An 18801-nucleotide genomic window follows, 5' to 3' on the forward strand; every position below is an offset into this window, starting at 1 on the left:
GGAAGATAACTCAAATATTGTAACTTTTTTTCTGTTCACTTGTTACTTCCCTTCTAAGTAATCTTTTGTTATTGAAGGACAAGTATATTGAGAAATGTACAGAGATTATAAATTCTAAATAAACATTAGAGCTGTGAGGAAATTATTTTGTTGGTACCAAATAAAAACTACTTCTAATAAAGTTCAGTGTACAGTACCTAATGCATCCCTTCATATTTTAAATGGTCCTGCTTTAGCCTAAGCTGAGAATGTCCTCTTGTTAAAAGTACTTCTGCTTGTTCTCTGATGATGGAACAAAGTTTTGTGCAGTGCAGAAATTAACTGAATCCTGAATTTTCAAAATTGTTTGTAAACATTCCCTTACAGAAGCAAGCCTCTGTGGCGTACATGCTGCGTATTTGCTGTGTATATGCCGCGAACACAGTAGTACGCCAGAGGAGTACATTTTACATACACTGCATGCCGCGTACATGCCGCGTACTATTTCGACGAGTACACAGCATGTACGCAGGAGGTCACTAGTACACTTCAAGTACGCAGCACAGACTCTGAAAATTTAAGGAGTACACTGCATGTACGCAGGAGGGACTTGTACAAGAAAATAGTACACTGCATGTACACTGCAGATACTTTGAAATTTGTGCAGTACACTTCATATACCCGGGAAAGACTTGTACAATTTCTTTTGGCATTTATACTTAGTTTTTTTATATAAGTTAAAGAGAATTCCTATAGTTTTTTTCCTTTCATAGAATTTTTTTAAATTCACATATATGATAGGAAAATTTGTGCTGAAAACAATGAACAAATAAAAACAATAGGTCACCAGGCTTGTTTTTGTGAAAAATTGTTTTGAACACATCCACTGTTGCTGAAACTGCCAGCGATTTTTCAACATTTTCATAATTTTCTGCTTTTTTATAAATACCAACCAAAATATACATCCAGGCAGCACAATACGGTTTTTTCTTTTTACAGATTTTATTATATACTTATTTGATATCATAGTCATATTTGTAATACTCTATCCTTACAATAATGGGTACAAATGAAAAAAAAATATTGTTTCATATTTACTTTTGTGAACTTTTTTCATTGAAAAATACCCATAGTGAAGAATATTTTTTTTAAATTTTGAAAAAACTCTTTCATAGAATTTTTTCTTTTTCTTCTTGTGTATAGATAATTATATTGTGAGCATAAAAATGGCTAAAAATGTATGGGTCACCAGGCTAAATTTTATGTTAAGACCGCTAAAATACAACACCTGTTCGGACGGAAATGGCGCGAACCTGGCCAAATTGATTACATGTATGTCTGCTAAAAGTTAAAAAAAAGTTTTAAGAATTCTTAATTCTTTCTAGAATTGAATACTACATAATCTGAAAGGTGATATTGTCTTATCAGTACTAATGCAATTATCTTACATTATATGAACAACACTGTCTTTGTACTAAAATGCGATGTGAAAACACAACCACAAAAATAGCAAGATACCTGTCAGGCATGATACTTGTCAATACAACATAAACCAGTATCAACATTTGATTACTGATATAACTTATCAAAAATGTTATTTCATTCAAAATTCCTCATATCTAAGATCGTCTGTAACATGTTTCAACAAATGTTGACTTCAGTTCAGTTTTCCATAGAAAGTGTCGGCTGCGCAGAAAGATGCGCATAAAAAACTATAGGAATTCCCTTTAAAGTCTGAAGTAAACTTCATATACGCGGGAGGGACTTGTTCATTTTCTTTTGGTGTTTATACTTTGAATTTTTTTAAGTAAAAGTCTGAAGTACACTTCATGCAGGAAGGTTATGTACATTTTTTTAGCTCACATGTCACATAGTGACAGTGTGAGCTTTTGTGATCGTGCAGCGTCCGTCGTCCGTCCGTCCGTCAGTCCGTGCGTGCGTAAACTTTTGCTTGTGACCTCTCAAGAGGTCACATTTTTCATGGGATCTTTATGAAAGTTGGTCAGAGTGTTCATCTTGATGATATCTAGGTCAAGTTCGAAACTGGGTCACGTGCGATTAAAAACTAGGTCAGTAGGTCTAAAAATAGAAAAACCTTGTGACCTCTCTAGAGGCCATATTTTTCAAAAGATCTTCATGAAAATTGGTCAGAATGTTTACCTTGACGATATCTAGGTCAAGTTCAAAACTGGGTCACGTGCCTTCAAAAACTAGGTCAGTAGGTCAAATAATAGAAAAACCTTGTGACCTCTCTAGAGGCCATATTTTTCATGGGATCTGTATGAAAGTTGGTCTGAATGTTTATCTTGATGATATCTAGGTCAAGTTCGAAACTGGGTCAGCTGCGGTCAAAAACTAGGTCATTAGGTCTAAAAATAGAAAAACCTTTTGACCTCTCTAGAGGTCATACTTTTGAATGGATCTTCATGAAAATTGGTCAGAATGTTCACCTTGATGATATCTAGGTCAAGTTCGTAACTGGGTCACGTGCCATCAATAACTAGGTCAGTAGGTCAAATAATAGAAAAACCTTGTGACCTCTCTAGAGGCCATATTTTTCATGGGATCTGTATGAAGGTTGGTCTGAATGTTCATCTTGACGATATCTAGGCCAGGTTCGAAACTGGGTCAACTGTGGTTAAAAACTAGGTCAGTAGGTCTAATAATAGAAAAACCTTGTTACCTCTTTAGAGGCCATATTTTTCATGAGATCTTCATGAAAATTGGTCAAAATGTTCACCTTGATGATATCTAGGTCAAGTTCGTAACTGGGTCACGTGCCATCAATAACTAGGTCAGTAGGTCAAATAATAGAAAAACCTTGTGACCTCTCTAGAGGCCATATTTTTCATGGGATCTGTATGAAAGTTGGTCTGAATGTTTATCTTGATGATATCTAGGTCAGTTTTGAAACTGGGTCAGCTGCAGTCAAAAACTAGGTCATTAGGTCAAATAATAGAAAAACCTTGTGACCTCTCTAGAGGCCATATTTTTCATGGGATCTGTATGAAAGTTGGTCTGAATGTTTATCTTGATGATATCTAGGTCAAGTTCGAAACTGGGTCACTTGCCATCAGAAACTAGGTCATTAGGTCTAAAAATAGAAAAACCTTTTGACCTCTCTAGAGGTCATACTTTTGAATGGATCTTCATGAAAATTGGTCAGAATGTTCACCTTGATGATATCTAGGTCAAGTTCGAAACTGGGTCACTTGCCATCAAAAACTAGGTCATTAGGTCTAAAAATAGAAAAACCTTTTGACCTCTCTAGAGGTCATACTTTTGAATGGATCTTCATGAAAATTGGTCAGAATGTTCACCTTGATGATATCTAGGTCAAGTTCGTAACTGGGTCACGTGCCATCAATAACTAGGTCAGTCGGTCAAATAATAGAAAAACCTTGTGACCTCTCTAGAGGCCATATTTTTCATGGGATCTGTATGAAGGTTGGTCTGAATGTTCATCTTGACGATATCTAGGCCAGGTTCGAAACTGGGTCAACTGTGGTTAAAAACTAGGTCAGTAGGTCTAATAATAGAAAAACCTTGTTACCTCTTTAGAGGCCATATTTTTCATGAGATCTTCATGAAAATTGGTCAAAATGTTCACCTTGATGATATCTAGGTCAAGTTCGAAACTGGGTCATGTGCCATCAAAAACTAGGTCAGTAGGTCAAATAATAGAAAAACCTTGTGACCTCTCTAGAGGCCATATTTTTCATGGGATCTGTATGAAAGTTGGTCTGAATGTTCATCTTGATGATATCTAGGTCAGTTTTGAAACTGGGTCAGCTGCAGTCAAAAACTAGGTCATTAGGTCTAAAAATAGAAAAACCTTGTGACCTCTCTAGAGGCCATACTTTTGAATGGATCTTTATGAAAATTGGTCAGAATGTTCACCTTGATGATATCTAGGTCAAATTTGAAACTGGGTCACGTGCCTTAAATAACTAGGTCAGTAGGTCAAATAATGAAAAAACCTTGTGACCTCTCTTAGAGGCCATAAATTTCATGGGATCTGTATGAAAGTTGGTCTGAATGTTCATCTTGATGATATCTAGGTCAGGTTCAAAACTGGGTCAAATGAGCTCAAAAACTAGGTCACTATGTCAAATAATAGAAGAAAATGACGTCATACTCAGTTCAAAACTAGGTCATGTTGGGACAGGTGAGCGATTCAGGACCATCATGGTCCTCTTGTTTTTTTTTTGGAAGCAAGAACTTGATTTCCGAGTAACTTTTATTTTAATAGCATAGAATAGTTCAGATTACCGGTATTCTGAACAATGAAAATTTGCCAAACTATTTGCAATGTTCATTTGTGAAGCTTACATCTTAGTGATTTCTGAGCTGCACCTTGCATGCAGTGTCAAAATATATTCTTTTTCATTTTGAATTAATCCTGGAGCTTTCTAACTTGGATAATTGAAAAGCCTTATTTGAACTTCGTTGCATTACATTTTGTAATACATGAAATAATTACCAAGATAATGCCTCAACAGCGCCCAAATGAGAAGAATTAATAGCTCTCACTGTTATTTGAATACTCTTAAGCAAAACACCATTCTATCATGTTTTATAAAGGCTTTAATGCTCATTATGTTAACTCATTAAGGCCTCACCAAATTAAAAAGTTGTTCATCGGATTTGTCGCTCGTATATTTTCAGAACGTTTTTTGCTAATTGCGCTCGCCCCATTGGAAAAAATCAATCCAAAATTTTTTGGTGCGCTACTTTTTACGGACGTAAAAGTGTATAAATGCTTATATAATTCCAGTCCTAGATTGTTCTCAGATGGATTTTAATCAAAATAAATACATACTACGCACACATCGTCTATAATAAATCATAACACTTCTATTTAGTTGCATTAAAGTTGTTTCCCCTTGATGCAGTTACGCCATTTTCTTCAAATGTTTACCAAATTACATGCTACAAAAATTGATTTATTTCATTGAAAAGTGGATGAAGAAAAGCATACTAATTTATTTGATAACATCAATCTACATTATTTTGGTAAGGGTAAATATTTATTGATGCATGTCACTTATCTTTTTTCTGTTTTTTTTCTGTCCAAATGATCAGCATTTGCATACGAAAGTTGGTGGGGAAAGGAATTTACATTATCACAGCAGTTTCGCCACAAGAGTACACAGCATGAATGCAGCAGGAGTACACAGCATTTACGCCGCAGGACTCGGGCCAGGAGTACACAGCATATACGCCACAGGAGTACACAGCATGTACGCCGCAGGAGTACACAGCATGTACGCCGCAGGGGTAGTACACCTCTGGCGTACTACTGTGTTCGCGGCATATACACAGCAAATACGCAGCATGTACGCCACAGAGGCTTGCTTCTGTAAGGGATAAGTTCAACACCATTTGCGACCTCTGTGATCACAAGATCAAGACTCTGACCGAACACTTGTGTTGGGAAATGTACATGTTGTTTCAACCCCATAGCACATAAACAACTGTTGAATTCAGAAATAGTGTTGGTGTCATCATGTATATGTAGATTGAAATCTCCCATGATCATGAGATTGGGGTACTTGGAAATAACGTCTTCAAGAAATTCGAAAAAGTCTTTCACAAATTGCGTAGGTGTCGCCAAAGCTGGGGGTCTATAAATGCCTACACAATTAATGGTAATGTTTTTAAAGACCATTTGCCATACTCCGTACTCAAAACTTTCGGTGGTGCCAGATACAATTTGGCGCATTTGAACACTACTTTTACAAGTCAGAGCAATACCGCCACCCGTTTTGTTTCTACGATTCGCAACACTGAGTCTATAACCATCTTGATTTAAATCTGATGTTTCGAATTGGGATTGTTTTTCATTGGAATACCAGGTTTCCGTCAAAAGTGCAAAGTCAATGTTCTCGTCACGAAGCAATTGTCCGACTAGCACATCCTTTTTGACTACTGAATGATAGTTCAATGTTAGACAGGTGACATTCTCTGTATAGTTACTGAGTGTGTTTGATCGTTTTGGATATACAAGATTTGACACATTTACACCATATTGTTTCCTTTGTATTTTGTGACTTTTGTGTATTGCAGCTCCTGATCGGTAACTTCTAAAGTTTAATATCCCCAGACCTTTTAATCTTGCCAATAATTGTTGGTCAGGTAAAATCCATTGTCTGGGTATTGATCTATATTTCATTAGTTCACTTGCACTATAGGTTTTAACCAGGCCCTTAGGATAATCCATTATGTGATAATCCATTGTGTGCACTGAGATGGTGTTCACCCAGTTATGATAAAATCCTTTGTTAAAATCCAATTGTTTTGGACACAAATACTCCAAAAATGCAATTAGTAATCCAAAAACGAATGATATATTCATAAATGTCACATATTCATGTAACTCCAGAACAAAAATGAAGTTTCTACATAGTCATTTAATCACATAAAATCCCATTTATTTAGAGAGACACAATTTAGCAGCCTTTGACATTTGGCGCTCAAACATACGTATTTGAGAGCTGCAGACCTAGACATTTCAGAAATATTTTCAAAATAAGTTTCGTGTAATAAATGTTGTTTCTACGGAAGCGTGAAAGGGCCATCAGACGCTAAAACGTTTAAGTACGTTAAGGCTGCGAAAAGGATATGTTGACTACTTTGATCTGATATGCATTACAGAATTTCATAACTCTGTTTTGCAATTTACCTTTATCAATTTGGCAAGTTTTTGTATGCTGGTATACATTGTAAGCTGGTGTCTTGGTACCCGCTACTGGGAATGGATCTTGTTAACCGTAATGATGTAATTCATAACTTGGTTTAGCTTCTCAACAAAGTTATGCTTCTTTTGCAATTTTGGTATTCATGCACACGGTTTTTGAATAGTCGAGTGTTGCTGTCCTCCGACTGCTCTTAAATGTTTTGTAGATTTTTCTAATTCAAACCCAGGATGACATAAATTCCAGGGTTTTTTTTTTCATATTATCTTTGACATTTTACCAGTACAAAAGTATTTTTTCTTGGAAAGCATCACTTTGGTGTTATTATAATGCCAATCTAAGTGGTTAAAGGGTAGTTCGTCTTTCTAAAAATGTTAATCTCTATGAAATAGTTTAAGAGAACAAAAGAGAGTGTTTTAAGCACTGTAGTTCCAAGGTTTAACAGAACAAAAAGAGTGTTTTAAGCACTGTAGTTCCGGATATTGACCAGTGAGCCATTGACTCCCAAAATCAATAGAGATCTTTCTCAAGTGGTACAAAGTCAGTATGTAAAGTTTGAAAGCCGTAGCTATTTTACTTTCTGACTTAAGAGTACAAATTACCAGAAGTTAAGTCAGGTCCCTGTGAACTTGAACTTAAGGTACTGACCCGAAAATAGAAAGGGATCATGCTCTTATCCATTTCATTATAAAAAAGATAGAGTGAAAGTGCACCAAAACTAACCTGAAATTTTAAGTAAATGGAGGGATAATAAATAAAATATTGGTGAGAGAGTAGTGGCCCTTGTATCATATGATGTGGGTCATGATGAAGAATAACTATTTCAAGTTTGAAGCAAATCCTTCAAGTAATAAGAGCGATAAAGTGAAAGGTCATCAAAACTTTAACCAAGGTGTGAGCGTGGACATGGATGCCAGGGCAAGTTGGACAGTTCTCAAAATACGTAGTATCATTGTGCATTTTATTTGACCTGGCGGGACGGGGTTTCGCATGGTCCACTACATCATTGTGCAGGGTATTTAGTACATGTAACCAATGTAGCATTGAATTTTAGTTGTTGGTTACCGAAAATTATGGAATTAAACAATTATACTGCTCTACCTATTTTGCGCTTTTTCTGATATTACCATTATTTGTGAAAGTCAGAGATTAACTCCTCCCTGCCAGGTCTAATTAAACGCACAATATTAAGCTAAAAATAACAATAATAAAGCTTTTTTCTAAACAATATCTTTAATATATATTTATTAAGCACAATATAATATACCTGAATACTTTGCAATGTAATCAAAATACTGCTTATTATAAACATGATTAACAAATAGTCCAACTAGGACAGTGACATTTTATGATTTCTAAAATTGTAAAACAAAAACAATAAAGAGCTATTCAAATCATGTCTATATAAACATAGTTGACATTTTCATGATTTCTGCAACTATTGAACAACAATAAAGACCACTTCTGATTATCAAGAAGCTATTGGAATCATGTCAAACTTGCTGGTTTGAATCCTTGTGACAGCAGAATTTGACTGCCATCTTTTACTTAGGTATATAGTACTGGTCAAAACTTGAGAATTGAACCACTAATTAAAAATTAGCTAATTTATAGTAATTTTCTCTGTTATTGGTGCAAAATAAATACCTAAATGCAATGTGTGTTTTTTTCAGGCACATATTACCGGTATATAATGTAAAAGTCTTATATTTCGCGTTTTTTTTGGGTTTTTTTTGCACAATTTTCTGATTTACGATTTTTTTGCGAGGTTGCCACATCAAAATTGGCAATTTAAGATAAATTTGAAATTTCTTAAAAATCCCATTACAAACCCCAGAGACCTTTAGAATGACAGTTTATATCTGGGTCTTGCAAAATAAAGTATCAATTCATGAAATATCCTGTTACGGGTACTGATCAATTGGAGCAGATCTCTACACGCAATTGACAACTTACCCACCTGAACTGGAGGTGGGAGGGCATATAACTTCAGACGTTTAATGGCTTCTCTATCTTTAATTCCAGCCGTCTATAACAGGTGCCTCGTGCCCCCATTTGAATAAACTTGAGAGTGGACCTTGCCAGAAGACTACAAACCAAGTTTGGTGTAATTCTGACCAGAAGTTTCATAGGAGAACATGTTTTAGTTAAAATGTTGACATTAGATGGCAGACCATTTGCCAACACTTTCAGCATAAAGAAAAAAGTTCAGCTAAGCTAAAAAAGCAAAATAGGGTTATGTAACCTGTACATAGAATGTATTTGTTTAGTTTGTTCGGGTTTAACACCATTTTTCAACAGTATTTCAGTTTAAAATGTAATGGCAGGCAGTAAACCTAACCAGTGATCCTTGCTTTGGTACCAGTACAAACCTGTCACTGGCAAGTAACTGCCAACTTCCCACATGAACCAGAGGTGGAGGACAAATGATTTCAGACACAATGTCTTATCAAGTCGTCAAGGAGAACATTTGCCTTGCCCAAGGATCAAAATTCGTAGATCTGTGCTCTCCCTATTGAGCTAAGTGCAACAGCTCCACCTAATATTCGAACTGTCAAGCTGTAAATGGCTTGTTTTAGAAGCTAGACCAAACAAACTATAGTAAATACCATTTTAATGGCAAGTACTGGTAGAGTAACTTCATACCTATAATTAGTTCCTAAAAAAGCTCCAGTCTTATCAAATCAAGCAAAAAGACATACTGGTAATAACTGTAAATAACATTCTATAATAAACAAACATTATGTCATTCATATCTCCCTACTGTTTCCTATTTTCTTAACATTACAAGATGATATACAACAAAAAATAAAGTTAAAATCTTACAAATGTGCAAAAAATGATATGTTAACCTCACCTTGTCTAAATACAGAAGGTTTTTAGTGTAACTTCAGCAACACCCCTTTCCCTACCTCTTCCAAAAAAATATTCACATTAAACATGACATTCACATTTATTGCTACTAACACAAACATGATAGTCAACAACAGCATTTTACACAAAATCCTTAACCCTGAAGTACTGTATATATTTAAAGTCCCTCACAAAATCCATTCTCTTCATCTTTGCGTAGGTATTAACCCCATCCATGCTAATTTTCAGGTTTGATTTTAAATACTAGTAATCAATAAAATTAGGCGAAATATGACATAAGTGACAACAAAATATGGCAACTTTCCAGCTTTGAATGGTGAGGGAAGACCAGAGGTGTCTATCCCAGTGATATTAACATGTTCTTGCATACCAGATTGGGGTTCCAGTATTTTTACACCAGTGCTGGAAAAATCCATCTTACACCCCGGGGTGCAATTTCTCAAGTCTGCGTAGGTACTGACCAAATCCATGCAATTTCTCAAGTTTGCATAGGTACTGACCCAATCCATGCAATTTCTCAAGTTAGCGTCGGTACTGACCCAATCCATGCAATTTCTCAAGTTTGAGTAATCAGTAAGATTAAATGAAATATGATATAAGTGACAACAACAAAATATTGGTCATATGGCAACTTTCCAGCTTTAATGGCAGAGGAAGACCCTGAATGTCTATCATGGTGCAGAAGTATCAGCCTTCACCATGCAAGCTCAATTGTTTTCTCACATGATGACAAGAGGTGAACTGGAAACCAAAAGCAGTGAAGGCCATGACCACTCGGCCTTGTTCCACATTCAGCAGCTATAACAACTGTAATATCTTGACTAAAATATCACAGTTAAAGCAGCAGTGTATAATACATTTAGTTTTAAACATTTTTGATTCCTATAATGAACATATTACTGTGCACAAGCTTAACTTAGGGATTTATATAAGGAACAAAGTATCCATTGCATAGATTCAAGACATTGATGTTTTATCAATTACTATGAAATCTTGCAATTAACCCCATTTAATATGAATGTATTTTAAAAAGCTGAGAATTTCTTCTTATTAATTTAAATGTTATTTCCAGCCTTAATTTTGCATCTGATAAATATTTTGATATTTCAATAATCTGAACCAAAACGAAAGTTTTAAAACTGTGTGTTGCTTCCGAATTTATATTACCCTAAATCTATCTTGGTATGCAAAGGGAGGTAATTACAACTTTTCAAACTTCCATTTCTAATGAATTTCAGCTACATAAATAATAGTTAATGCAAATCTTGTACAAATATAATGCAATACTTTTTATACCAATACCATTCCTAAGGCAAGGTATGCTTGTCAAATTTATACATATTCTGATAAAACTCTACCTTGGTTTTGTAACTTGGATAGAAAAATACTTTGTAAGAAAATCTAACTTACATTAACCACTATGGGTGTAACTGAGCAGATACTTAAGTTTCAATAAAAAGTGACTGGTCATGTTTAAATTTCCCCAAGGGTTGTCTAACATTATTTCACTAGGTTTGATGACAAGGAAGTCTTGTGTTAAGTTTCAATCAAATTCATGCAATTATTTCCGAGACACAAATTGGATGCAAAACTTCAATTACATAGTCCAGCTTACAATAACAATAATAACAATAATAAATTGGAAAATTTACAACAAATACATAATTTTGTACATGTACAGCAGTTGAAATAAAGGCACTAATGTAACAAAGATGTGCTTAAGTAATTAAAACAAAGTCAAAACAAACGACTGAAGAGTCTGACATGCACAGTCTCTTACAAATATATTTCTTGTCATTTAAGGTGTTACAGGTAAATGATTATAAACAAAAATATATCTTATATTCTTATTTTCAAAACAAAATGAAATTCATGAAAGAAATGCTTATAACTAATTTTTGCTGAGACATTTGTATACCATTACTAATTTTTGCTGAGACATTTGTCTACCATAACTTATTATTTTTGCTGACACATTTGTATACCATTACTAATTTTTGCTCAGGTATTTGTATACCATTACTAATTTTTGCTGAGACATTTGTATACCATTACTAATTTTGCTAAGACATGTGTATACCATTACTTAATGTTGCTCAGACATTTGTATACCATTACTTATTTTTGCTGAGACATTTGTATACCATTACTTATTTTTGCTGAGACATTTGTATACCATTACTAATTTTTGCTCAGACATGTGTATACCATTACTTATTTTTGCTGAGACATTTGTATACCATTACTTATTTTTGCTGAGACATGTGTATACCATTACTTATTTTTGCTGAGACATTTGTATACCATTACTTATTTTTGCTGAGACATTTGTATACCATTACTTATTTTTGCTGAGACATTTGTATACCATTACTATTTTTTACTTAGACATGTGTATACCATTACTAATTTTTGCTCAGACATTTGTATACCATTACTAATTTTTTGCTAAGACATGTGTATACCATTACTAATTTTTGCTCAGATATTTGTATACCATTACTTAATTTTGCTGAGACATTTGTATACCAATACTAATTTTTGCTCAGACATGTGTATACCAATACTAATTTTTGCTCAGATATTTGTATACCATTACTTATTTTTGCTGAGACATGTGTATACAATTACTAATTTCTGCTCAAACATGTGTATAAGACATGTGTATAACATTACTAATTGTTGCTCAGATATTTGTATACCATTACTAATTTTTGCTGAGACATGTGTATACAATTACTAATTTCTGCTCAGACATGTGTATACCATTACTATTTTTTGCTCAGATATTTGTATACCATTACTAATTTTAGCTCAGGCATTTGTATACCATTACTTATTTTTGCTGAGACATGTGTATACAATTACTAATTTCTGCTCAGACATTTGTATACCATTAGGCGTTTTCATCATTTATTGCATCTCTTATAATTTAAAAAGGAAAAATAGCAGCTGCATAACTCAAAATTTCCAGCACATTTCTGTCACTTGAAATAGAGAATGTTGTGAGCAGTAACTTAAAAACTGTGATAGCTCCTTCTTTATCTAAAATGTGTTATGACAATTTTGCACACTTATAGGTACTCAATAGTATCAAAAAATGGTGGGGTTTTTTTTGAAGACACAAATATGTTAAACGGTACTAAATGTTGTCTAAAATGTTAAGAAAATACTAAAAAAATTTAATTTGTTGCAATGAAATAAGAAAATCCCTGATTTCAAATCAACAAAATATCTCAGAAAATTATTGTAAATTCAAAACAACGATAAACAATAAATACATTACTAATTTTTGCTCAGATATTTGTATACCATTTTGCTCAGATATTTGTATACCATTACTTATTTTTGCTGAGACATGTGTATACAATTACTAATTTCTGCTCAGACATGTGTATACCATTACTAATTTTTGCTCAGATATTTGTATACCATTACTAATTTTTGCTCAGATATTTGTATACCATTACTTAATTTTGCTGAGACATTTGTATACCATTACTAATTTCTGCTCAGACATGTGTACACCATTACTAATTTTTGCTGAGACATGTGTATACCATTACTAATTTTTGCTCAGACATGTGTATACCATTACTAATTTTTGCTCAGACAATTGTATACCATTACTAATTTTTGCTCAGACAATTGTATACCATTACTAATTTTTGCTCAGATATTTGTATACCATTACTTAATTTTGCTCAGACATGTGTATACCATTACTTATTTTTGCTGAGACATTTGTATACCATTACTTAATTTTGCTCAGACATGTGTATACCATTACTAATTTTTGCTGAGACATTTGTATACCATTACTAATTTTGCTCAGACATTTGTATACCATTAGGCGTTTTTATCATTTATTGCATCTCTTATAATTTAAAAAGGAAAAATAGCAGCTGCATAACTCAAAATTTCCAGCACATTTCTGTCACTTGAAATAGAGAATGTTGTGAGCCGTAACTTAAAAACTGTGATAGCTCCTTCTTTATCTAAAATGTGTTATGACAATTTTGCACACTTATAGGTACTCAATAGTATCAAAAATGGTGTTTTTTTTTGAAGATACAAATATGTTAAACAGTACTAAATGTTGTCTAAAATGTTAAGAAAATACTAAAAAAATTTAATTTGTTGCAATGAAATAAGAAAATCCCTGATTTCAAATCAACAAAATATCTCAGAAAATTATTGTAAATTCAAAACAACGATAAACAATAAATACATTACTAATTTTTGCTCAGATATTTGTATGCCATTTTGCTCAGATATTTGTATACCATTACTTAATTTTGCTGAGACATGTGTATACAATTACTAATTTCTGCTCAGACATGTGTATACCATTACTATTTTTTGCTCAGATATTTGTATACCATTACTAATTTTAGCTCAGGCATTTGTATACCATTACTAATTTTTGCTGAGACATGTGTATACAATTACTAATTTCTGCTCAGACATTTGTATACCATTAGGCGTTTTCATCATTTATTGCATCTCTTATAATTTAAAAAGGAAAAATAGCAGCTGCATAACTCAAAATTTCCAGCACATTTCTGTCACTTGAAATAGAGAATGTTGTGAGCAGTAACCTAAAAACTGTGATAGCTCCTTCTTTATTTAAAATGTGTTATGACAATTTTGCACACTTATAGGTACTCAATAGTATCAAAAATGGTGGGTTTTTTTTGAAGACACAAATATGTTAAACGGTACTAAATGTTGTCTAAAATTTGTTATTGATCACTTGTGTGAAGTTTCATTAAATTGTGTCAAGGGGATGAGGAGAGATGGTGCGCACAAGATTGTGTCTATGTATATAGTTTAGTGACAAAAAACAAAGTCCCATAACTCTGCAAATTTTTTTTTCTGAAAGAACCTAACATGCCCCATGCACAACTACTGTTGTTACTGATCACTTGTGTGAAGTTTCATTAAACTGTGTCAAGTGGATGAGGAGAAATATTGCGCACAAGATTGTGTCTATGTATATAGTATAGTAACATAAAACAAAGTCCCATAACTCTGCAATTTTTTTTTTCTGAAAGAACCTAACATGCCCCATGCACAACTACTGTTGTTACTGATCACTTGTGTGAAGTTTCATTAAATTGTGTCAAGTGGATGAGGAGAGATGGTGCGCACAAGATTGTGTCTATGTATATAGTATAGTAACAAAAAACAAAGTCCCATAACTCTGCAATTTTTTTTTCTGAAAGAACCTAACATGCCCCATGCACAACTACTGTTGTTACTGATCACTTGTGTGAAGTTTCATTAAATTGTGTCAAGGGGATGAGGAGAGATGGTGCGCACAAGATTGTGTCTACGGACAGACAGACAGACAGACAACCTGAAACCAGTATACCCCCCCCTTACAACTTTGTTGTCGGGGGGTACAATAAAAGCTCTCGTGTCTACCAGAAAAAGTTACTCTAACCTCACATGTAAAACAACTATATGTGGGAGACATATAATAACTATACATAAACATTAGTATACAGCTTCTATCACCATAACGAATTTAACAACATATAAAATATCTATACTTTACATAAAGAAAATATCAATTAGTTTCTAATTAACACAAAACTATACAAGTTTCACAATAGCACTAAAAATAACAGTTAAACAAACCAGATTGTTCCCCCACCATTCAGTCAGGGGGATTAATCCTACATCAAGGGGTTTAAATCTTGAACATCAGGGGAATTTATCTTGCAATCAGGTGTATGCTTAAACAAAGTCAAGGGGGTTAATCCTGCAAGATGGAAGCAATCTTGCAGTAAGAATTAATACTGTAAAGTCACAGGATTTAATCTATTACATCACAAAAGTAAAATCAAGGGAATTAATTTTGCAGTCAGGGGAATTAACACTGCAAAATATAGGGAACAAACCATGTTGACAAGGAAATTAACCCTGCAAAAACTGTGTAACTTCAAGGAAATTAATCCTGAAAAGTCAGGGAATAATTACATAAAAGTTTGAAGATTTAAATCTGCAAAGTCTGGGGAATTAATCCTGCAGAATCAGGAGTTAAGCAGGGCATCCACAAATTCCCAAATGCAAATAAATATATTTTAAAGATATACTTCTAATTGCATAAAAAAAAATTCTGAATATTCATAAATGTATGCACCAATATAAAACAAGCAGAATTCTGTTTCTGGAAGCGCTTAACAGTTATGCTAACAAAACTGTAATATTTTTATTTCCCCTGCAAAAATTCTCTTATCACAGCATTACATTCATTAGGACGATCTACATTTACAAAATGGTTGCTGTTCCTGATGACCTTCACTGTCAGGTTGGTCACGTATTCCCCAGCTAGTTCTGCTAATTCTGTATTGAGAGCTTCATCCGGGTCACCCCACACAACCAGCACTGGTATGTTGATTTTGGTCTTACACGGTCTAATTGAACTACTGAATGCTGCCCGGTAGTAATTTATTGGACCTGTCAATGCACCTGAAAGTAAACTTTATTTTACTGGACCAGCGTGTGCACCTCAAAGCAAATGTAATAATAATGAGCCGCCCCATGAGAAAACCCAACATAGTGGTTTTGCGACCAGCATGGATCCAGACCAGCCTGCACATCCACACAGTCTGGTCAGGATCCATACTGTTCGCTTTCAAAGCCCCTTGCAAGTAGAGAAACTGTAAGCGAACAGCATGGATCCTGACCAGACTGCACGGATGCACAGGCTGGTCTGGATTCATGTTGGTTTTCTCATGGCACGGCTAATATGTTGAATGTGTACACCTGACATTAAAAATAAGTATAACTTAACAGGACCTGCGAGACAACTTGAAAGTAAACCTACCTTGAAAGGACTGACAAAGTTGTTATTTTAGACAAACTTGAATGTGGATTTTCTTTTCTCCAGGGATTCTACTTTCACTCCAAACTTTAAATTCACAATATGTACATTTATTTATTTTAAGCTGCGATTGATTTAAAGGTAGATGACCTATGACGATTAACAATTTTTCATTGGATTAGGTGTTCTAGTAGGTTATTTTGATATCATCTGGTCGTTAAAGTATACAACTTTCTATAACAACTAGAGAAAACTGCAACTAGAGAATTTGTTATCAAACAGTAATAACCATGTTGCCATGTCCACTACTCTAAATTATTAAACATGTTTGAGAAATATGAATATGAATGCCTTTACATGTACAAATGTACCTTTTTGTGCAAACGTGTACTTATATGCCTCTATATCTTCATCTGAAGGCTTGTTGTTTTTAAAAGCTTTGAAGACTCTGTTAAAGAATGATAGGTCGTTTGCTCTGAAAGCCAGTTCAGGGACCCACGGTACTTGAAAGAAGTACATGTACCTGAAAATATAGAAATATTCTTGTTCTTGATAAATACAACAGGTCTGGATCACACTCTTTCTTGATTTAAAATTTAGTAAATTTACTAACAAAGTTAATATTTGCTGACATTTCATATTTTTGGGACTTGTACATTCAACATGGCCTAAAGCAAAAGTAGAGATACCTTTATGCAAAAATTGCCAGTTTATCTAAATTTCTTTTTTTTCTATCTTCTTTGGGTTCACAGCTAGTTTAACAGTACATTTAATAGGGTTATTAGCCAGTTTAAAAGTGTGTCAATCAGGAAGCACAGGTATGTTAACCTAACAAGTATCACAGGACTCTGCATGCAACATCCTTTAAGTCAGAGTAGAGGATAAATTTACGTCTTCAGATACACTGTTTTTCTTGCACTGAAATCAAGAGGGCCAAGATGGCCCTATATATCACTGTGAAACTGGCCCTAGATCACTCAGTTTCACAGCTCAAAAATGTTTCTTTGCGGCTATGGTGATGATTTATTAATTTTGGTAGAGGGTCACCAAAGGAAAAATAGTGCGAAATTATTATGAAACCAAATAGTTTCAAACTAGATATTTTCAAAGTGTCCTCTCCTTAAAAGCCCAACAGTTGGTGGCCATAGCTTTTAGTCATTAGGACAGCCATCCTTGGTAGAACTTCAGCCAAGAAACATTAAAAGAAATTATATAAAAATTTAATGCAGCATATTAATGGTAAAGCATATCAGCTATATATCCTGAGAATTTAAGTTCCAATTTTCAGAAAATGTTTTAATTTTAAATTGTCCAGTAGACTGATGCAGGGACTTAAAAGAATACATTTACACGAGCCCTGTATATCTTATTAACTGCACTGTTATTTTTCACTATGATTTTATCCTATAAATATATGCTGATATCTGAATAATAATATCTAAGAAATATGTAATTTATCCTAAACTTTTTCATTTTCACTTTTTTTCTATTAAACATCTTGATTCTAAGTTTATCTCTTTTTCTTTTAATAAGTGTATACAACTGTTCCAATTATTTCATGACACTGTATATCAAAGTATATTTTCTTCATAATCAATTAACTTTGACCTTATACTCTATAGAAAATTGATTTCTTATCTATCTTGCAGGCTTTCCAGCCAGCCATTACAAAAAAGTAGGAGAAAAATAGGTATAAATTTGGCAAAAAAGTAGGAAAAAATTAGAAAAATTGACGAAAAAAGGTAGGAATTTATGTAAGCTACAAACTTTAAGAAAAAGAGCTTTTGGGACAAAAAAGGGGCTTTTGCACTGGAATCTCAGTATTTCACTGTTCACAACTGAATGCGCTAAAGACGCACCTACTGAATCCAAACTACTTTCATAAACCACAGAATGTACTTTTTTGAACATTGACAAAAACACTCAAGGTGTTAATTGACATTCATTTTGGGTAGTTGGAAAAAAAAACCCTTGATTCTGGGGTTCTGATATGAAAAAGTACGAGTAATAGGAGGTTTTATAGAAAAGTAGACAAAACTAGAAGATGCTTTTGTAGAAAAATGCATGTCTCCCCCAATGCATAGTCTTGTAGGCAAGAAGTCAATAGGGGACAGGAGCAAAAGTCAAAGAGACACTGATGGTTAGCTGCAGCAGGGATCATCTACTTACCATGTCTAATCAGCCCACTAAGTTTCAACATTCTGGGTCTAGTGGTTCCCAAGTTATGTATTGTAAACAGTTTTCAATGTTCAGGCCCCAATGACCTTGGCCTTTGATTGAGTGACACTAAAATCAGTAGGGATCAACTACGGTGCATGTCCAATCATCCTTTTTCAAGTTTCAACATTCTGGGTCAAGTGGTTCTCAAGTTATTGATTGAAAAGAGTTTTCTATGTCTAGCCCCCTGTGACCTTG

General features: G+C 34.0%; 1 protein-coding gene across 2 annotated transcripts in view; it reads right to left on the reverse strand.

The window, feature by feature from the left end:
• Positions 1 to 14299: 14299 nt before the first annotated feature.
• LOC123523200 (epoxide hydrolase 1-like) overlaps positions 14300 to 18801 on the reverse strand; it is a 28400-nt gene continuing 23898 nt past the window's right edge. The window contains exons 4-5 of one of the 2 annotated variants that reach the window (XM_053549244.1): positions 16758 to 16909; positions 14300 to 16031 (exon numbers count right to left, since the gene is read on the reverse strand). In XM_053549244.1, coding sequence (XP_053405219.1) covers positions 15772 to 16031; positions 16758 to 16909 — 412 coding nt within the window. In that variant the 3' untranslated portion in view covers positions 14300 to 15771. The remainder of the gene's footprint in view (positions 16032 to 16757; positions 16910 to 18801) is intronic. The other variant, XM_053549243.1, reaches the window with a different exon arrangement.

The sequence above is a fragment of the Mercenaria mercenaria genome, chromosome 8, assembly GCF_021730395.1.
Source record: "Mercenaria mercenaria strain notata chromosome 8, MADL_Memer_1, whole genome shotgun sequence".
Lineage (NCBI taxonomy): Eukaryota > Metazoa > Mollusca > Bivalvia > Venerida > Veneridae > Mercenaria > Mercenaria mercenaria.